At 38.1% G+C, this 17,643-nt stretch overlaps 1 protein-coding gene across 2 annotated transcripts in view; it reads left to right on the top strand.

The window, feature by feature from the left end:
* Positions 1-17,643, top strand: part of CCNY (cyclin Y) — a 121,254-nt gene that overhangs the window by 97,793 nt on the left and 5,818 nt on the right. For both annotated transcript variants that reach the window (XM_032182164.1, XM_032182163.1), the window contains 4 exons: positions 138-195; positions 292-411; positions 12,096-12,262; positions 16,677-16,839. In XM_032182164.1, the coding sequence (XP_032038055.1) occupies positions 138-195; positions 292-411; positions 12,096-12,262; positions 16,677-16,839 (508 nt within the window). The remainder of the gene's footprint in view (positions 1-137; positions 196-291; positions 412-12,095; positions 12,263-16,676; positions 16,840-17,643) is intronic.

Raw genomic sequence — 17,643 nt, 5'->3', positions numbered from 1 at the left:
GAGTCACATTTCTGCAGTGTTTCTAAGCGCACCACAGCATAAGGAGTATTAGAGCTTTAATGATCTGCTTGCATCTGTGACAGCTGCATGTTATTACATTCAGATAATGACACTACTTTGGTTTTAATACTTTTTAGGGACACAGATGGAAGAATGCTCTTAGATATTTTTGATGAAAACCTTCATCCCCTTTCGGTAAGTTCATTTATCTCTTCTTCTTTTTCATGTGAACTGTCTTTCTGTCTGCTTCGTTTTGTTTCAGTCACCTATTTGGAAGTATTTCTTCCTTAGAAATCCGAAGTGCCACCAGATTATGACAAACATGATCCAGAGCAGAAACAGATTTACCGCTTTGTTCGGACGTTGTTCAGTGCTGCTCAACTGACTGCTGAATGTGCCATTGTCACCCTGGTGAGTGTCTGAGAGATGACATCAGCTATCTGACAGACCCAGTTTTGTTCCTAAAGCTTGCTTTTGTATGATTTAATAGAGCTAGGTGATGCCAGGGGATTTTTTCTCACCATGGAGACCAAGAGAATTTCTTGATGGGAAGAGATATTGCAGTTCATTTTCTTGGGGAGAGTTACTGATCAAAAAAGAGGGTGGATAACATGACACAAAAGCCAGGGTTATGTCTTGCCCTCACAGAGTGATAACATTACAGGCCACCAGAGTGACTAATAGAAAACGCAGGTGGCATAAGCAATCTGAACAGGAGGGAATGTTAAAAGCAGAGATTGTTCCACTTTTGTGGGTTTATTGTGTATCACTGTAACTCCCAATGGAGATTCAGGGACAGCTGCAGGTAATTTAAGAGCATTAATAAGAATTGATGGACACGCGAAGGACTTGGTGAGTGACTGCAGCATGTTGGTGATGGCTTTTTTTTTTTTTTTTTAAACTTCCACTGTACTTGTCTTTCAGGACTGCGTCACAGGGCTGAACAATTGTACTCAAGGCTGAAGTTTAGCTACTTAAAAATAGCACAACACAAAAGAAGGTTCAGATTTTCAGCTGGTGTGGATCAGCATAGCTATGTGGATTATAGGAGCTAAAGTGATCTCTGTCAGCTGAGAATTTCTTAATTTTCCTGAAATCTGTACCCTGCCAACCCTCTATAGCTTTCAGGCACAATTTTGGCCATGTTCTTGACTCAGAAATTTTAGAAGAATGAAATATGTTTTTATGATAACATGTGGTCTCATAACAGCTTTGTTACGCACTTCAGATAGGAGAAAGGGAAATTGGAGACGGTGGATTTTGGAGGCTAGACCCGCTCATTTCCTCTGTTAATCTTAGAAGACAAGGGAGAGAAATTAGTTGGCAGGCTTTTCTCCTTCAGACGGTCAGAATGAATTGTACAACTCAGTACAGAACATGAATCTGAGGGAAATAGGGCAAGAAACACCCTGCAGTGCTCCACCCTTGCATTTTGAAGCATTACTCTACCAAGTTACTTGACCCAGCCATTAGTTGTTTTCTGAAATGACATTTTATCTGTCTTTTTTACATAATTGTGCTAAGTACTTGTCCTTCTTTTTCTTCCTGAGTGTTTTCTGCTGGAGGCAAGATATGTTGTGTGAATCAGTATGTTCTTGTATAATTTAATTAATCTACTGACAAATACAGCGGAACTTTGTTGTAGTTATCTGTTGTTTGATCTTAGGCTATTTGATCAATGAGGGCACTCTTTAATAGAGAGGAAGAGGGCGCTTTTTTTAAATAACAGTATCTTCCTGTCATTGCAATGCATGGAAAGTTCTTTCCCAGAAATCTTGTTAGCCCATGAATATATTTAAATATTTTACATTTATAACTACTTCACTGCCTCTTCTGTTTCTCACATGGTTTCCTTGCAAATAACTGCTTTTGGTGTGATCTACAATTAAGTATAAATGTTTTCCATTCATTTGCCACATTGCTGTTTCAGTAGTTGTTAGTGCTTGAAAGCCTAGATGGCTTGGGTGTTTTACCCAACACTGGCACTCAAGGCAGCCATGCAGATGTTTGGAGATAAATTTGGTATAAGTGATCAGCATTACTGTTCTTGACCATTTTTTCAAGATGATAGCACCTGCCTCACCCTTCTTTCCAGAAAGCTTCAGAATTTGGGGATAAACATTGTTTTACAAGTATGAAATTCTGCTGCTGCTGTTCTCATTTTCCTCTGTTCTTTTTAGATTTCATTTCTTTATTTCTTAGTGTCATCAGAAGGGGCCCCAGAGACAGATCATATTGTTTCTGAAACGTTCAAATGTGGAAATTAGTCTGTTCGAAAGCAATTGACCACCCTCTTCCCCACCCCATTCATCATGTCTTAATAGTGTTGATAGTGCTATTTATACGTCCTCCAAATGTTTTTAATTTTAATATCCTGACTGAAGAAGAAAGCATTTCCTGCTGAAGCTTATGTTTTGCCATAGTCTGGTCATACATTGGAGAGCAATGTGATAGCCCCGTCTGCTACTTGAGCCTTGGAGGAGGGTTGCCAGAAGGTAGGAAGTATATCTGTGATGATCACAATACACTTGGAACTAGATTCTGTAGCTATTATCTTTCACTCTAATTATTTTTAAACAGTCCTAACCACCATTTTTTATTCCTCAGGCAAACCAAATAATTAATGTGGACTAAGGTCCACATTATGTTGGATGCATTTGTTTGTCTTTTTATATGCCATTATCCAGACAGAAACAGTACTTACAACTAGTTATATAGCAAGATGTATGTTCAGCATGGGAGGAAAGTAAATGTGAAACTCCAGACTGTTAGATGAGCTGGTATCCAGCAAAAAAAGACAGCATCGTATTGCTTCAAGCACTTAATTAAAATGTTTCAATTAAAGTCTGCACTATTACAGCAAAACCAATTTATAATTAAACAAAAGATTTAATTTTCACACAGTCTCCAGAGCTGCCAAGAGATTTTCTGTATTGATGGGTGAAAAATTAAAATCTCAGGTTGAAACAATTAATTACTAATTCACATTAATTTATATAATAATACCTTAAGAATTATTTTAGTGTTAAGAATTACTTTTGTTGCTGACGTAAAATCTTGTACCAGTGAACAGCTGAACTATACCCTGTGACCTGACTTTGGGAGAAAAACAATGTGTTTTTCCACCTGACCCAGAGTATTCCCATCCTTGATAAAACTGAGAAATGCCTTTCGTCTTCATCATCTCCTTGGGCGCAGAGGTGGCAAGTTGCACTTAAAATAATGTGTTAATTGAATAGCAAATGCGAATAGTAGTGTTATCCATGCCAATAGCAAAACAATACATGGCCCACATGTCATGAGAGTTAAACATTTTCACTTTGTTGTTTTCTTAAGAAAAACAAAACAAAACAATCCTATTAACTAGACCTGAAGAGGAGAATGATCCAAGCTTTCTGCTTTGTCTTGGCATGCCTTTCTGAGTTTTGTTTAAGTAGGCCAAATCTAAGGCACCTGATAAACTCCAGTGTGCATAGTATTTTCAGAGGTTACATTTTGCATAGGCAAATGTACTATAGACTCTTGTCAGATACAGTGCTATCTAACTACATGCAGTGCATGGACTGATTTTTTTTTCTGCAAAGTTCAGAGGAGTGTGTTCTGAAATATGTTGCAAAGTCCATACTGTGATCGAAGGGATTTGATATTGGGAAATTTTAGATTTGAAGTGTGGAAGAGTAACTTCTCCTTATGAAAAGCAGGGATTTAATTAATCCAGCCAGATTTTCCTGAGTTCATACTGTACTCTCCAGTCACATTTTTAGGAACTAGGTAGAGAATATGTAGAATGAACGTCTTGAATTATGTGATGAAAATTATGGCATTTGAGGGGAGTTTTGTTTTCTGTGTGTTTGGAGTAAAGGAGAAAGCCTTTAACTGGTTTCCTTTCACTGGGATATTTTTAAGTGCAGATATTTTCCCCCCCACTGTTGTGTTTAAAGTATCAAGGATGTGATATTGGTTTAAAGAAAACAAAGTTGTTGTTTTCTTTTTTAAAAGAAGTGATGAAAGTCTGTACAGACGTTTAATCTGTAGCAGAAGTCCTTTTCAGCTGGTGTGGTATACCTACTGTTCCTTATACAGCTACTGGAAGATGCAGGCTCCTCTGAACACCTCAGGGTACAATGTGAACTATTTGCTGCCTGGTTTGAAGGCTGCCACTCTCCCTCCAGTGACCAAGACAGAGATCATGAGTGCAGTGAGAGCAAGGCAAAGCTGGGCTCTGCTTGGTGTAAGAAACCCATGAGAACAGTTGTGTATATCTGTTGGTGGTGGTGGCCACCTTTTTAATTCCCCAACAGAAGAGCACGTTCATTTCAAGCAATGAATACTGATCCCAGTTTGGGACTGGAAAGTCAATGTTGTCTAATAGTTTGAGTCCATTTTATGCGTATTACAGATTTTTGTCTTAAAACAAGTAAACTGGGGGACAAACCTGAGGATGTGTGATTTTTCTCTCAGTTCCATTAGTGTTTCCTATAAATATCTTCAATGCTACTTTGCAATTATTCACATTTTCAGAGCCGTTTTATGAGTGCATTCATTACTATCTTTCAACACTTGGTCTCAGAAATAAAAATTGGATGAAATTGCAAGGACTGTGATGATGTGATGTCCTTTTCCACCAAATGGATGGCACTAGACCTTTACGGAACATTTTTAAATGCCCAGCTGGGTAATTTTAAAGCACAGTTATTTCAGGAGCGTTGTGGTAGGGAACTGGCTGATTGCTTCGAACAGAGCATATGGCAATTTAGTGATTGGATTGGAGCCGTAATTTGGCTATATGGGACCCACTACCAATTATAATTTTTCCATACAGATTTCTTTTTAGTTTCAAGACATTGTAACACATTGAAGTTTTCTCATTAAAAGAGGACTGTATATTTCCTTTTACTTCTTGGAGATGTGTTGGGATGGATGCTGCCTTTGTTAAATTAATCTGTGCTTCTGCAGCTAGCAACATGGGTTACATAGTGACACCTAATGCAGCTTAAATGTGAGAGGGAGGGAATGAAGTTGTTGCAAGTAAACGAGCATTTGTAGATTCTCAATTATGGACTGTAAAATAACAAAAACATAGTCTCCATCAATGTGCAACTAGTGATAATTGATTAAAGCCACTAGATTTTTTTTTTTTTTTTTTTGGTAAAACATGGGTAGAATTTGACATGAAGCAACACAAAAACAGTATGAGAAAAGGTTGTGCTTTGCTCTTGCCATTACCTCAAAATTCAGAATTCTTTCACTAATGCCAGTGATTCTTTGGTGATTGCCTGTTTCTGTAGTGTGCTGAGACTCCCACTCAGCCTCCTTGGAGGGCATGCACAAATTCTGGTCTCTCTGGGTTGTACCACGCTCCAGCACTGCAGACAGAATCACAGAATAATCTAGGTTGGAAGAGAACTCTGGAGGTCAAGTCTGGTCCAGCTTCAGCTCTAAGCATGATCAGTTGAATGAGTTTGCTTAGGGCCTGCCCAGTTGAGTTGAAATGTTATCACTGAGGATAAAATTTCACAATGTCAACAGAAGACCTGTTTGGTTGTTTTATGAAGTTAAATTAAGGGATTTTGTGCCCATAACTGCAACTTCAGTATGATAAGAAATATCATTTGGATATTGGAGGTTAATGTTGAATACCTCCAAAATGAAGGAACAAAGAGAAACAAAACTTTGAAGGAATCCCATAGTAAGCTTTTAATAAAACTGGAGTTTTAATAAAACTGGTTCCTTTGGATTGCAACATATTGAAATGAAATAATTTGACACATTTTTTAGATACATGTCCTTCTCAAGGGGGAAAAAGAAGAAGAAATAAACCTCCTCAAGTATTTTAACTTTTCTTCTTACTTGAGATTATTATATAATATACAAAATATGGTATAATGTCCTCTGAGATGGAAAAAAAAATGAGATACTGCTTCACACTAATTAAAACTGAACTCCTCATTGCTATCTTTAGTTTTAGTTTCATCAAACAGATTTATGTTCTCTTGACTGGGTTGTTGTATAACCAGCTGCCTGGTATCCAGAATCATAGGGAGCTGGGACATCCTAGAAAACTGGGACAACCCTGAACACTGTGGTTGTTACTATGGGAAGTCCGGGATGGATTCACCCAACTGCAAATAATCACCCTGGGGGTCAGTTGTGGCTGGAGCAGCACTGCTGAAGATTGGATGCTGTTGCCAGGCTGGTGCCATTTTGCAGTTCTGCCCTCCAGGCCTAGTGGTAGTAACGTATGGCTGAATGATTCTCCACCATGCAAGTTCAAGTTGTGGGAATTAAGAAAAGAGGCACCCAAACTAGCTCAGCATAGGGGCATTTCGGGTCTGGCAGATTAATTAGCTCAAGATAATGTGCTGAAGCAAATCAGAGCTGTACCTCTTCTGGACATGAAATGGTTTTGGAAGCCTTTTAACTACATGGCCTGTGGTGCTGCATCGAAGCTAATGAACCGCTACAGACTGTAAGACAGTTTGGGATCACCTATACCTGCAGAGTGGTAATTGTATTTCATTAGTAGATAAAAATTCCTGTTAATTCAGATAAATAAATTCTTAACAAAGACAAATCATCTGTTTGGTTTCACGTATGATTAAATAATAATTTGCTCATGTTCCAATTTTAAAGGTCAGTCATTGCAAAATTTTGATGGGAGTCTGTGGGAAGAGATGGAAAATAAATACTGCTTTGCCAATCTCTTCACTCAGTGCAGGGTATCTTCTGAAATGTGCACAAGTTATTAAAATATCTCCAGTGAAGTGCAGGAGCTGTCCATAAAAGCTTGTTAGGCTGACAATCACATAAAAGCATGTGGTTCATTCCCAAACACAATAGATTAATAATGGAGGAGGCATCAGGCTCCAAGGTACTGAATTTTTAAATAGAAATGTATTGGCAGTCCATTGGTGTTTTCCAGGTCGGAATGGTGTTTTCGTTTCAGCTACAAAATGAAACATAATGTGACAAATGAATTTTGAAGTTTGTTGGTATTAACACTGGCTTATACTTGTTCTTTGCAAGCTGGGAAAATTCAGAATATGTTGTTTGACTGAAGCCAATAAGAGTTTTTCCTCAGGACACATCAGCAACCACAATCATTTACTTAAATGGTCATGCTATCGCTCTGCAAAAATCTGTGAACATGCACAGAACAAGTCATAGAACTAAGTGGATGATGACAGGTGTTGTGAAGATGGCTCTTGGAAGCTATTAAACTATTTGGGGAAAACTAGGTGTTGAATTAAGGCAGAATTAATCTTTTGTCTTTTCGGAATTCAGCTTTCAAATATTCAGAAGAGAAGTGCTTGGAAGTGTTGCCCACAAAAGCTTACTTTCAGAAGAAGCACTGCAGAGGATGAGTTACAGAGAAAAGTAACATCAGTGTAATAGCTTCAATTTGTTTTAAGCTTTAGATCCATTCCTAAGCATTTTTAAAACTTATTTCTTCTATATTTCTTCTAGATAGCAAAAGCTCTTTTTATCATTTAGTTTTGCTTCTCTAAAGGAATACCTGCTGAAATAATCCAGAGATGAGAAGAGGTTTTCAGACCATTTTAGTAAAAGTTTCTCGCATTGTGTCTTCTGAGCACAATCTTTTGGTCTTTCAGTGTGTAAGTAAATTTCTACCAGCATCCTGAGATGTGAGTTATAATACTCTTTTCCACAGTAGGCTTTTAAAACTTAGCTTGTTTTTATACGATTTTAGAGCTGCTAGTCCTAAAGAAAATGTAAAAAGTGGTTCACTTTTGCAAACTAAGCCAGTGAAATTCATTGCAACACACGAGTTTATTGAACCACGTAGTACACAGAGAATACAGAGTCTGATTCAAAACCCGTATTTGAGAAAATGGTCCCTGCACTTAAGACAGTATTCAATATATAGACTTCACTGCATAACTAAGGTGAATACAAATGACATTTCCATACATCACATTTACCATTACAGGGTCAACATTTTCGGAGCTTTTTTTTCCCTTGAGGTGGATGGAGTGTGTCTGCCTGCATGTGGGAAGACGTGCTTGCTGCAGCCAGCAGAAGCAGGTGGCGTTCTCCCACCAGCCACACGTTTGTTTGGGATGAGTAGCGGAGTGACTAACCGCCCACCAGCCTTCCTCTTCAGATGGGCTGGGAGCCACCTGGCCCTTCTCCAAAAGTCTGTACTGATTCAGCACATCTTTGCAGCCGCCAGAAGCATCCCCCTGCAGTAGCGTAGGCTAGTGAGTACATGGCTAACTCTGCCTCTCCTTCTTACTTACTCCTTTTTACCCATCAAGGTCAAAATCTTGGTGCTCACACTGCTCCTGTGGGCTAGACCAACTACATGGCAATGATCTGAGATAAAAACTATGGTTGACAGTTTGCTTTGTCACAGTAAGCTTTCTCACATGCTTGTAGGAGAGAGAGCTCACTTGTCTGTGCCTACACTGCTTTGAGAAAGACACTGCCTCAGAAGGGCAAGAGCTCGAGAGCCTTTCCTCTGCCGGAGTTATGCTGTCTGTGGAGTCACCTGGTTCTCTCCAAACACAGGAAAAAAAAGAACTTGTAGGTGATGTGAAGGTTGGAGGCTGTCTTGGCTATAGTGAAGAACTAATCTAATGTGGTAGTATAGGCCTATATTTGGGAGACAAGTCCCAGGTTATGTTGAATTCCCACATTAGCGGAGGACCTTGATAAACTTCTACAAATATTTGCTGCAAGAGGAGTCTTGTTCTTTTTTTGCCTTCTTGCTTGAACACACTTAAAACTCAAAACTGAGTCAGGGAGGCCAAAACAAGTGAGCAAAACAAAATGTTCTCTTTTAAGGCATTTTCCAGGAAGGAGCCAGAAACCATGCAAAATGCCCTTCTCCTGGTGAGGTATTTCTCATCTTCAGTTTTATTCAAAGATTATACAAAGCCTTGCTCCAGCAAGCTGTATTTCTGGAGTTAAGCCCAAGTTATCACTAAGGACTCAAAAGTGATTATTAATTTTCCTCAACATGCTACTAGAAGATGCTCAGATGTCTTGGTGATATAAGGATACTGCCTTAACAAGCTATTTCATTTTTAAAGCTGATTTCTCAGGTATACACTGGTGGGAAGGTAGTAGCAAGTTCGTGCTCCCCGTGTACTTACACCTTGAGTAGATGAACTTACACCTGAGTTCTCTGAATGCCATTGAATTTGAGCCCACAATAGAATCCTTGCTCTTTTTTCCCCTGCATATGCTAGAACTGCATGTAGGAAAGGATGTTATTTTCTTGTTTTTGCCTGCTCTGTGTGTCTCAGTGGGGTATTCATTTGAAATCTACTGAACTCTCTGTGCCATTGAAATTTCAGGGGCTTGCGTTAACAGTAGAGGAGCAGGTTCAGCACTGATGTAAAGCAAACCAAGTTCATTTCCATTGCCCTAATTTAAGAGTGGCAAGATCTTGCAGCGTCCATCCTCTCCCTGCATTAGCACTGTGTGTTGTTTTAAACAAGCCTTTCACTTACCTGGAACAACTCCAGGGGTTCTTTGAACTATGAACTAACAACAATTTTGCTTGCTAAGTTGAACAAGTATGTTTGTGTTACATGGTAAGAGGTTTATTCAGGCTCCGTATGAAGCAAAAGGCAGCCTTTTTAACAGAACCATCAAGGAGTGCAGGCTCTGCTGAGATGCACATGCCACTTTTTTTTGTTTTTACTGAGCTTTGTGTTTCTGTGGTTTTGACGTATCACTGGAGGAGTCAGTCTTTTGAGTCCCCATTGCTGTTCCCACCTCACCCACTTACACACATTTCTTTCAGTTTCTGTCTTGAACCCTTGTGTTGGAGTGACCACGTGTTTATTTTTAAGGACGTAATTTTCTCAAAATGTTTAAAATGTGCTGTTTGTTTTGCACTCACACACCACGTGGAACTCCAATACCAAATCTTACATGTCAAAATGTGATGAATATTTTAAAACAATGAAACCAATGCTGGTATTATGGGATCTTTGTTGTTACTGTGCAACTAGTAAATCTTCATTTCCACATATTTAGCGTGTTAATTTTTTGCACTTCTTTCTGTCAAACAATGGGTCCAGTGCAGTGGTCCCGTCGGGGTGTACAGGACCAGTGCCAGTGCTCCGCTGGCTGCAGTGGTGATGCTGGGTGTTCTTTGTAGTTATGGGCTTGTGGGCGAGAAATGAAACTGCAGAACAAGTTCACTTCTTGATGCTAGCTAGGGAAGCCAGTAAAAGGTTGTTTCTTAATCAGAGCACAGTTTGCTAACTGAAATGACTACATCTCATTTACCCTAAATCAGCCAGAAGAGTGCAGTGAAACCTGCTTGAAACAGCCTCACAGTGGACTGAGAAATCTGTAGATTGGGAGAGGTGGTCTGCATTATATTTTTCCCCAAAAGATTTCTTTCTCTGTATGCCTTCTATGCTGCAAAGTGAGGCAGTTTATTTTGTGCTCTGAGTGTCTGTGCACATTCAGATATCGAATATCTTTTCATAAAACATGCTTTCCTCTCTAAATTACAAAATGTTTGCAGTCTGTTTTCAGTGACCTTGTTCCCAAGTTCTAATTGCTTGTAGTATTACGATAGTTAAAATTAATGAACAAAACTATATAAAAGCTGTAATTGGTTGTGATATTATTGGGGACTCAAAAAAAAAAAAAAAAAGAGCTTAGAATTACTTTTTTTTTTTATTATAAATTAAATACTTTCTAATGGTAGACCTTTCAGGAACCACAAATCACTGAAGGTCCTCTGTGTGCTTCTGTTAGCACACATCCTAATAGAAAATCACAAGTAAGCTCTTCTGGGTTTTAAAGGTTTTCCCCCTGTGCTCCCCTTTCCCTTCCCCTTTATCAGCACGAATTTTATATATATTAGCTATTCTTATGGTATTACTTGATTAGGTGCTAGTAAATATTAACTTAGTGAAACTGTAGAAGGTTTATTATGTGCCTTGTCAGCTGGTATATAAATTGTTTGGATGTGGATTGCAGAAGCATTCAGTTTTGTTCACCTCATGTACATTCGTAATGGTTGTAATTTCCCTTTTCCTATTAGGGGCTAGAGGAGGGGGGCACACAGATGACGCACAACCCATATTTCTTAGTACACGTTTTGTTCATCGGTCTGTTATTAATGTAAATGAGCCACTGTTACTGATAGCAGGTATATTCATACAGCATGTTGGCTTACTGGAGTGATCCAGTGGGTCCCTGGCATACTTAATTGGGGTTCCCTGGAGGGAAGGGCAAACCCAGCTCTGTTTTCATAAGCAGAGGCTGATACTGGCCTCCTGGCAACTTTCTGGTAGGTGTTCTGAAAGTCTCTACATGTTCCCTTGTTCTATCAGATGTGGGGATATAATTCTGTAGCCTTTGTAAATAGCAGCCTCTCATGTGAAGTCTGGGTTGTAGGAGCTCTTGTTGATGCTGGTCTGTGTTGGTGGTCTTGGGCAGTTGGACCAGACTCCTGTGTCCTTAGTTTATCAGTTCTTGCAGGTCCAACGGAATTACTGATACGCATCTCCAGCGCTTATCACTCCAAAGGAAACTGTTAGGTGCGTTATCTCAGCACATACATTTCCTTCGTTCAGCTCGTTGTTTCTCTGGCGGCTGTGTCTCCATCCAGATGCCTGGGGAACCTCTCCACCAGAGGGGACCTGCAGGACATGATGCTGTATCTGATAACTGATAGGCTGTAAATTAGAACCACAGCTGCTTGTGTGATAGCTAATAACAGTAATTGGTAGCATGCCCTTGCCTTCCTCATTAGTAGCTAGCGATTTATTTGTTTACATTATTATTTTAATAATTTATTTACACTATCATTTGAATTCATTCCAATATGTGAATATATTAGCAACAGTTACGATAGAAAAGCAACAGTTTTGTTTCTGGTTGTATGATCAGAATGCAAAGGCCAACTAAAACATGAATTTATCACATCCAGTCTTGAGCTTGGCACAAATGTATGGATTTAAACCCACAGCTTTTATAAAAGAACCTTCTTGAGAGCATATTACTGTTTTGAAATTGCTGGATTGGGTTTATTGCAATAGTTTTTCATTTCTACTTAATAGCAAACCAGATTAACTCTTGATTTTAATGTGTTTCCACAGGTATATCTTGAAAGACTTTTAACTTATGCAGAGATAGATATTTGTCCAGCGAACTGGAAGCGAATTGTACTGGGTGCAATTCTACTGGCATCCAAGGTTTGGGACGACCAGGCGGTGTGGAATGTGGATTACTGCCAGATCCTAAAAGATATCACAGTCGAAGACATGTGAGTCCAGTCTGTTTCTCTTTGTCAGCAAATGCCAAGATTTGTGTGTATGAGGGAGAGGGGAAGTTCTCTCATACCTTGTGTAAAGTTTGTGTGTCTGCCTTCCATCTGAACGTGGTGGATGCTGATAAATGGCATGAGGTCTACTAGAGAGTTGCTTACATAGAAAATGTGGACTTTTTTTTTCTGGTTAAAATGTATTTTACTGCTGGGTGTTCACACAACTGTGAACCTGCAGAATATTGAAATATATGACTTAACAAAAAAAAAAAAGAAAAAAAAAAAGAAAAAATGTTGGATAAGTCAGCTTGTCATCACTTCAGCAGCATTTACTGTAATGTGTTAGTTCTCCTCACAGATGGTAGAACAATGTAATGCAGAAAAAAATGTGTTCTGACCCTAACAACTCTTAGACAGCTACATGCTTCTTGCTGCCATTACGCAGCCCTTAGATGATCACTCATTTATTGCTACCATTATTCAATAATTGTTTTTTTTTTAGTTTTTGTTTTTTCTTCTTATATCCTGCTGAGTTTGTTTGCAGGATTAAAAAATACGTAGTATTTTAAATTGCAGAGAGAAACTTCTTGTGGATAACTTTTTCCATTTTTTACTGGATGGCATTATTAACAACACATACAGCTTTATAGTGGCTGTCTGGATACTCCTCAGTCATTTTAAAAGAATATTCCAACAGTAATAAAAGAAAATATGATGAGAGTAAACAATTAAGGTCTTAATATTTACAAATACTAAAACAAATGCTTATTCTACTAAATAGTTGAGTGCTCTTTTAGTTGATTGATCAGTAGTTATTAGACGTATTTGCTAAAGTGTCTGGGTTTCATGACATCTGTACATTGAGTGCTGAGTCACGTACCTTGCATGCATTTAGAGGTGTCCTCATCTGAGTTGATGTGCATGTAAGAGCAGTGCTGCAATGGCTGAAGTTGGAATCATGGCATGAAGTTGGAATCATAAAAACGCTATTTACATTTATTGATATTGATATTTATTTTATATTTATACACAGTATTTAGGGAAGAGGAAAGAAAGGAAGTAAACAAGAAAAAATGTTTATACAGCATGCCTTTTGAATCTCAGTTTGCAATCTCAAAGCAGTGAAAGGCCAAGCATTTATGCTATAGCAGCCCTAAATCCATTTCTTAATAGTTCACTGTTTGTCAGATTTATAGCAGGTCTAAAAATTATCAGTAAGGAAAATGTTCTAAGTTGTGAGTCAGCTGACTTTAAAACTAAGCATGGTTATACACTTCTAGACTAACTTGCAGACTGTGAGTACCTGTCACTTCTTGACTATTAGAAAAGTTATCTCTAAGCTTGTATTAATAAGCTATTTGTAATACATTCTTCATTTTGTGTACAAAGGTAAAAAAAACACAGCCTTCATTGCTATGGTACACTGTAGATGCTTTTATTAGTTTTGGGGAAAAGTCATTTCAAAACAGAAGTTGGAAATGTCACATGATAACTATTTCAGTATCTTTTAAAATATAAATGTTACTTTTAAGGATAGTTGATTATGCTTCTCTTCCAACATAACCAAACAGAATGAAATTTCTAAAATAAAATGGGGAGGAGCGAGCAGGGAGAAACTAAAATCAGGTCCTCTGCGTTTCTATATGTAGTTTTGTTCCATGCAGAACAATTTGATAACATTTCCTTGACTGCTCTGGGTGTTCCCTGACTGATTTTGCTGAGATAGTTTCCCTTGATCCTTTTCTCTTGCTTTTGGGGATTAGGTTACAATAAGGGTCTCCCTCCATTACCTCTTTATTCAAGGCAAATCTGAGTGCTTTTAGAATATTTTTGAAGCTGGGATATCAGCTAAAGTAGAGTTCTGAACAGCTTGAAGCTGATCGACAGGTTTGGCTGTGCCATATGACAGTATTAATCAAGAATGGTTATAAATAAGAGTTTTGAAATCGCTGATTCTCATGGCTTTTTTTGAAGGCAGGTGAAGAGGCATGCTGTGATGGTGTGAAAGGAACAACAAAAAAAGAGGTTATTGCTTTTGACAAACACACGCGATGGTACTGTTAGAAGTTGCACTTCAGCTATATAAAGCCATTACTCAAATGGCAGACCTGTGCTCACGTGCTGACATCCGTCCTCTTTCTGCACTTCACACTCTCTAAACAGATCTGTGATTAAGTCCTTGGCCTCAAAGCTTTTAGCCTTTTCTTAAAGATATTGTGGTTCTCACAAAATGAGAAAAACAAGCCTTTTTAGGGGCTTGTGCTCTCTTTCTGTATGGTACTTTATGATCTGTTTTGTGGCCTTTGTGTTTGGGGCTCCTTGTGAATCCTCCAGCAAAGAAGTGGGTCCTTGCTGAATTGCTGATGGTTTTATTCCTGCTGACCATTTTTACAAACTTTTTTTTTCCTATTCCAATGGGGGTGGATTTCCCTCTCTTTCTTTTTCAGGTAGTCGGGATGATACAATGTTATGGTTTTGAAGAGCCCTGATCTACGTTATTTATAGTAATAAGGCAGAAGAACTCTAGGTCTAAATCTTCAACTCTTGTGAATCATTACTCATGAATGTTTCTTGGAAAACCTCATGCAGACCTTTCAGAGTTTTATAAATCATCAACAGTGTGTTGAAGTACACTCAAAAGTTAGCAGAGGACTTAGGAGGACTGACCTGTATGTCTGTAGTTATTTATATAGCATTGTCTTGAATTTCTATCTGAATTTGAGGGGTGGCCACAGGAAAACATATAGTAAAGCAGTCTCATATGGAAATATCAGGAGCAAAGGCTATGGTGGCTAGTTATATTAGTTCAAATCAGAAATACCTGTGGGCTTTTTGTTGTTGTTCTTTCTCAGCTGTAGTTGACCTGCTAATCTAATCTTTAAATCTGGGAGCTAAGCTACAGTAAGAATCTGAGACTATTTAATGTTTCTGAAAGATTCGGGGATCTTCCTCTGTAGAAGTACAGTCAATATGTTTCTCTATTAAAATAGGCTTTATATTATTCATTAACGTACACCTTAGCTTGCAGAAAACAAAATATTACAAGTATAAAAGGACGTTTAAAAATAATCTATATATTATCACTAGACTTCTTAAAACTTAAATTTCGTTAACTGGGTTTTTGAAAAGCTAGAATCTTCAACAGTGTGAATTCATGCCAAGGAGTCCATATATGACTTTTGGATGGTTTTCTAGTGTTGATTAATACTTATCACTATGTACACAGAGTGATTTTGACAAGGGATAGGATTTTGACAAAGAAACTGAAGATAAGGGAAGAAAGTTATTACGATGTAAGCAAGATGGCCTTCCAGTAAGAAGTGAGAAAAATAATAATCAGTGTTGAAAAACTGCTATACTTCTTATCCTCAGAACCTCCCTTTTCTGTTGGCAACTGCCTGCACGTTCCTTGCGCACATACACTGCAGGCAGTGTGTAACTTGACTGCAGTATCATAGTCACTCTGTACCTGTTGGTTACGAAGCTGTGCAGCCCATTTTCTCTTTAGCAAAAGTACAAAATTCCCACCCATTTATTTTTTATTTCTCCTGTCTTGAAATCACTGTTTTGGGTATATTGTATATCCTTGTATATGTATTGTGTAGGAGGATATCTAGGTACTATACAATTTAAGAAAGCTGCAAATTCATTTTTGTATTTATTTACCTATTTATTTACATGCTTTTTACTGTACCGTTATGGGTAGTAATGTATTGATGTAGCAAAGTATTCATGGAGTGGGAGCTCACATAGGGCCTCTGGTTCTATCAGGGATTTTGAAAAACACATTTATTTTAGGTACTGAAAAACAAATGATGAACAATGTGAATTTTGCTTGCATGTTCTAGGGAAAAATAGCTATATTCTGTTCATCAGCATAGATAGATGGTGTGCTGAAGAAAGCAGGTTTCTCACATCTAGTTTTACATGATTGATTCTGAAAGGCAAAAGAGAATAAATAAGTTATCTATTTTTTTATGTTAGGGTAACTTGCAGCAGTTATGAGAGATGTCTGACAAATTTAGGGCATGTCTGTGTGTTTCATGTTTGCATAGCTGTGTGTGCAGATCCACCTAGTGGAGGTATAGCAAAAACTACAAGAATTTTTTTTCCTACTAGCTTTTCCTTTCCCAGATTGCATTAACTAAACTAAGTGGCTCTTCTGCTCACAAAAGTTTGTGTCTGGGTTTGATTGGCACAGCAGTAGCAGCTGCAAGCTGCAGCAACTTTCATATTCCTCACTGATGTACATGTGCTCACAGAAGTTGGTAGACAAAGTCAAACTTTAGGTTAGGATAATTGTGTCTGACAGGAGTAAGAAATTAACATGGTTTGTACTATTTGCAATTTAAAGTAAATTACATTCAGGATGCACAACCTGAAAAATGTTTTCACATTTATCTTCTTTCTACAGGAATGAGCTGGAACGCCAGTTTCTTGAGCTGTTGCAGTTCAATATTAATGTTCCCTCCAGTGTTTATGCCAAGTATTATTTTGATTTGCGTTCCCTGGCAGAAGCGAATAACCTGAGTTTTCCTTTGGAGCCCCTCAGCAGGGACAGGGCATGTAAACTTGAGGTAAGACTTTTTAGATTGAATTAAATCTTTTTAGATTGAACAGAACTGAATATATATATATATACTCATATATATACACATACATATATTTATGAGCATATGTATGAGTATTTTATATATATGTATATAAGCATTTGGAATTTTTGCATTATGTCTCCCTTCTCCTTCCATCTCTTCCCAAATATTCCCACGTAATGTTAGAAGGTGCCCTAATGTCCAGAACTGTTTTACTTGTGTTTTAGGTATTTATGGATACGGGGGCAGTTTTCTGGCCCAATCTGTTTCATATCTGGTATTGCTTTCCATTTCTTTCGGTTCTAATTGTTGAAATTGGCCTTGTGAAAATACAAATTTTAAACTCAGTTTTCAGTCTGGTTTTGCGTGTTCTTAAGACTAACTGTGCAGGACAGAGTATTAACAAGGATTGCTGAAAATAACTATTCCGTGTGCTTGTTACCTGTTACTGCTGTATTTCACGTGAATCCAAGTCTGTCATCTCAGCAGTATTATTCTCAGTAACAGGACAGAAATGAGCACACCATTACTAGATGAATCGTGAATACTGAGGAGACCTACATATGCCATGTGCATAAACCACGATGTCAGGTAGTCTGGACCTGTGGAATGCAGGGCACTATGAATTCCCACAGGCTCTGGAAGAATTTAAAATCATCAGGCAGTATTGGATACTTTACAAGACTAGAATCTTTTTTTTCTTGATTTTTTTTTTAGATGAAGTTTTTTGCATATGGGCATTCTTGCATGAGTATGTACACATATTGTTCCTAATTTTGAAGTCTGCTG

Source organism: Aythya fuligula, chromosome 2 (genome assembly GCF_009819795.1).
Source record: "Aythya fuligula isolate bAytFul2 chromosome 2, bAytFul2.pri, whole genome shotgun sequence".
Taxonomy (NCBI): Eukaryota; Metazoa; Chordata; class Aves; order Anseriformes; family Anatidae; genus Aythya; species Aythya fuligula.
Note: the sequence above shows the minus strand (reverse complement) of the source record. Positions and strands in the feature narration are given on the sequence as shown.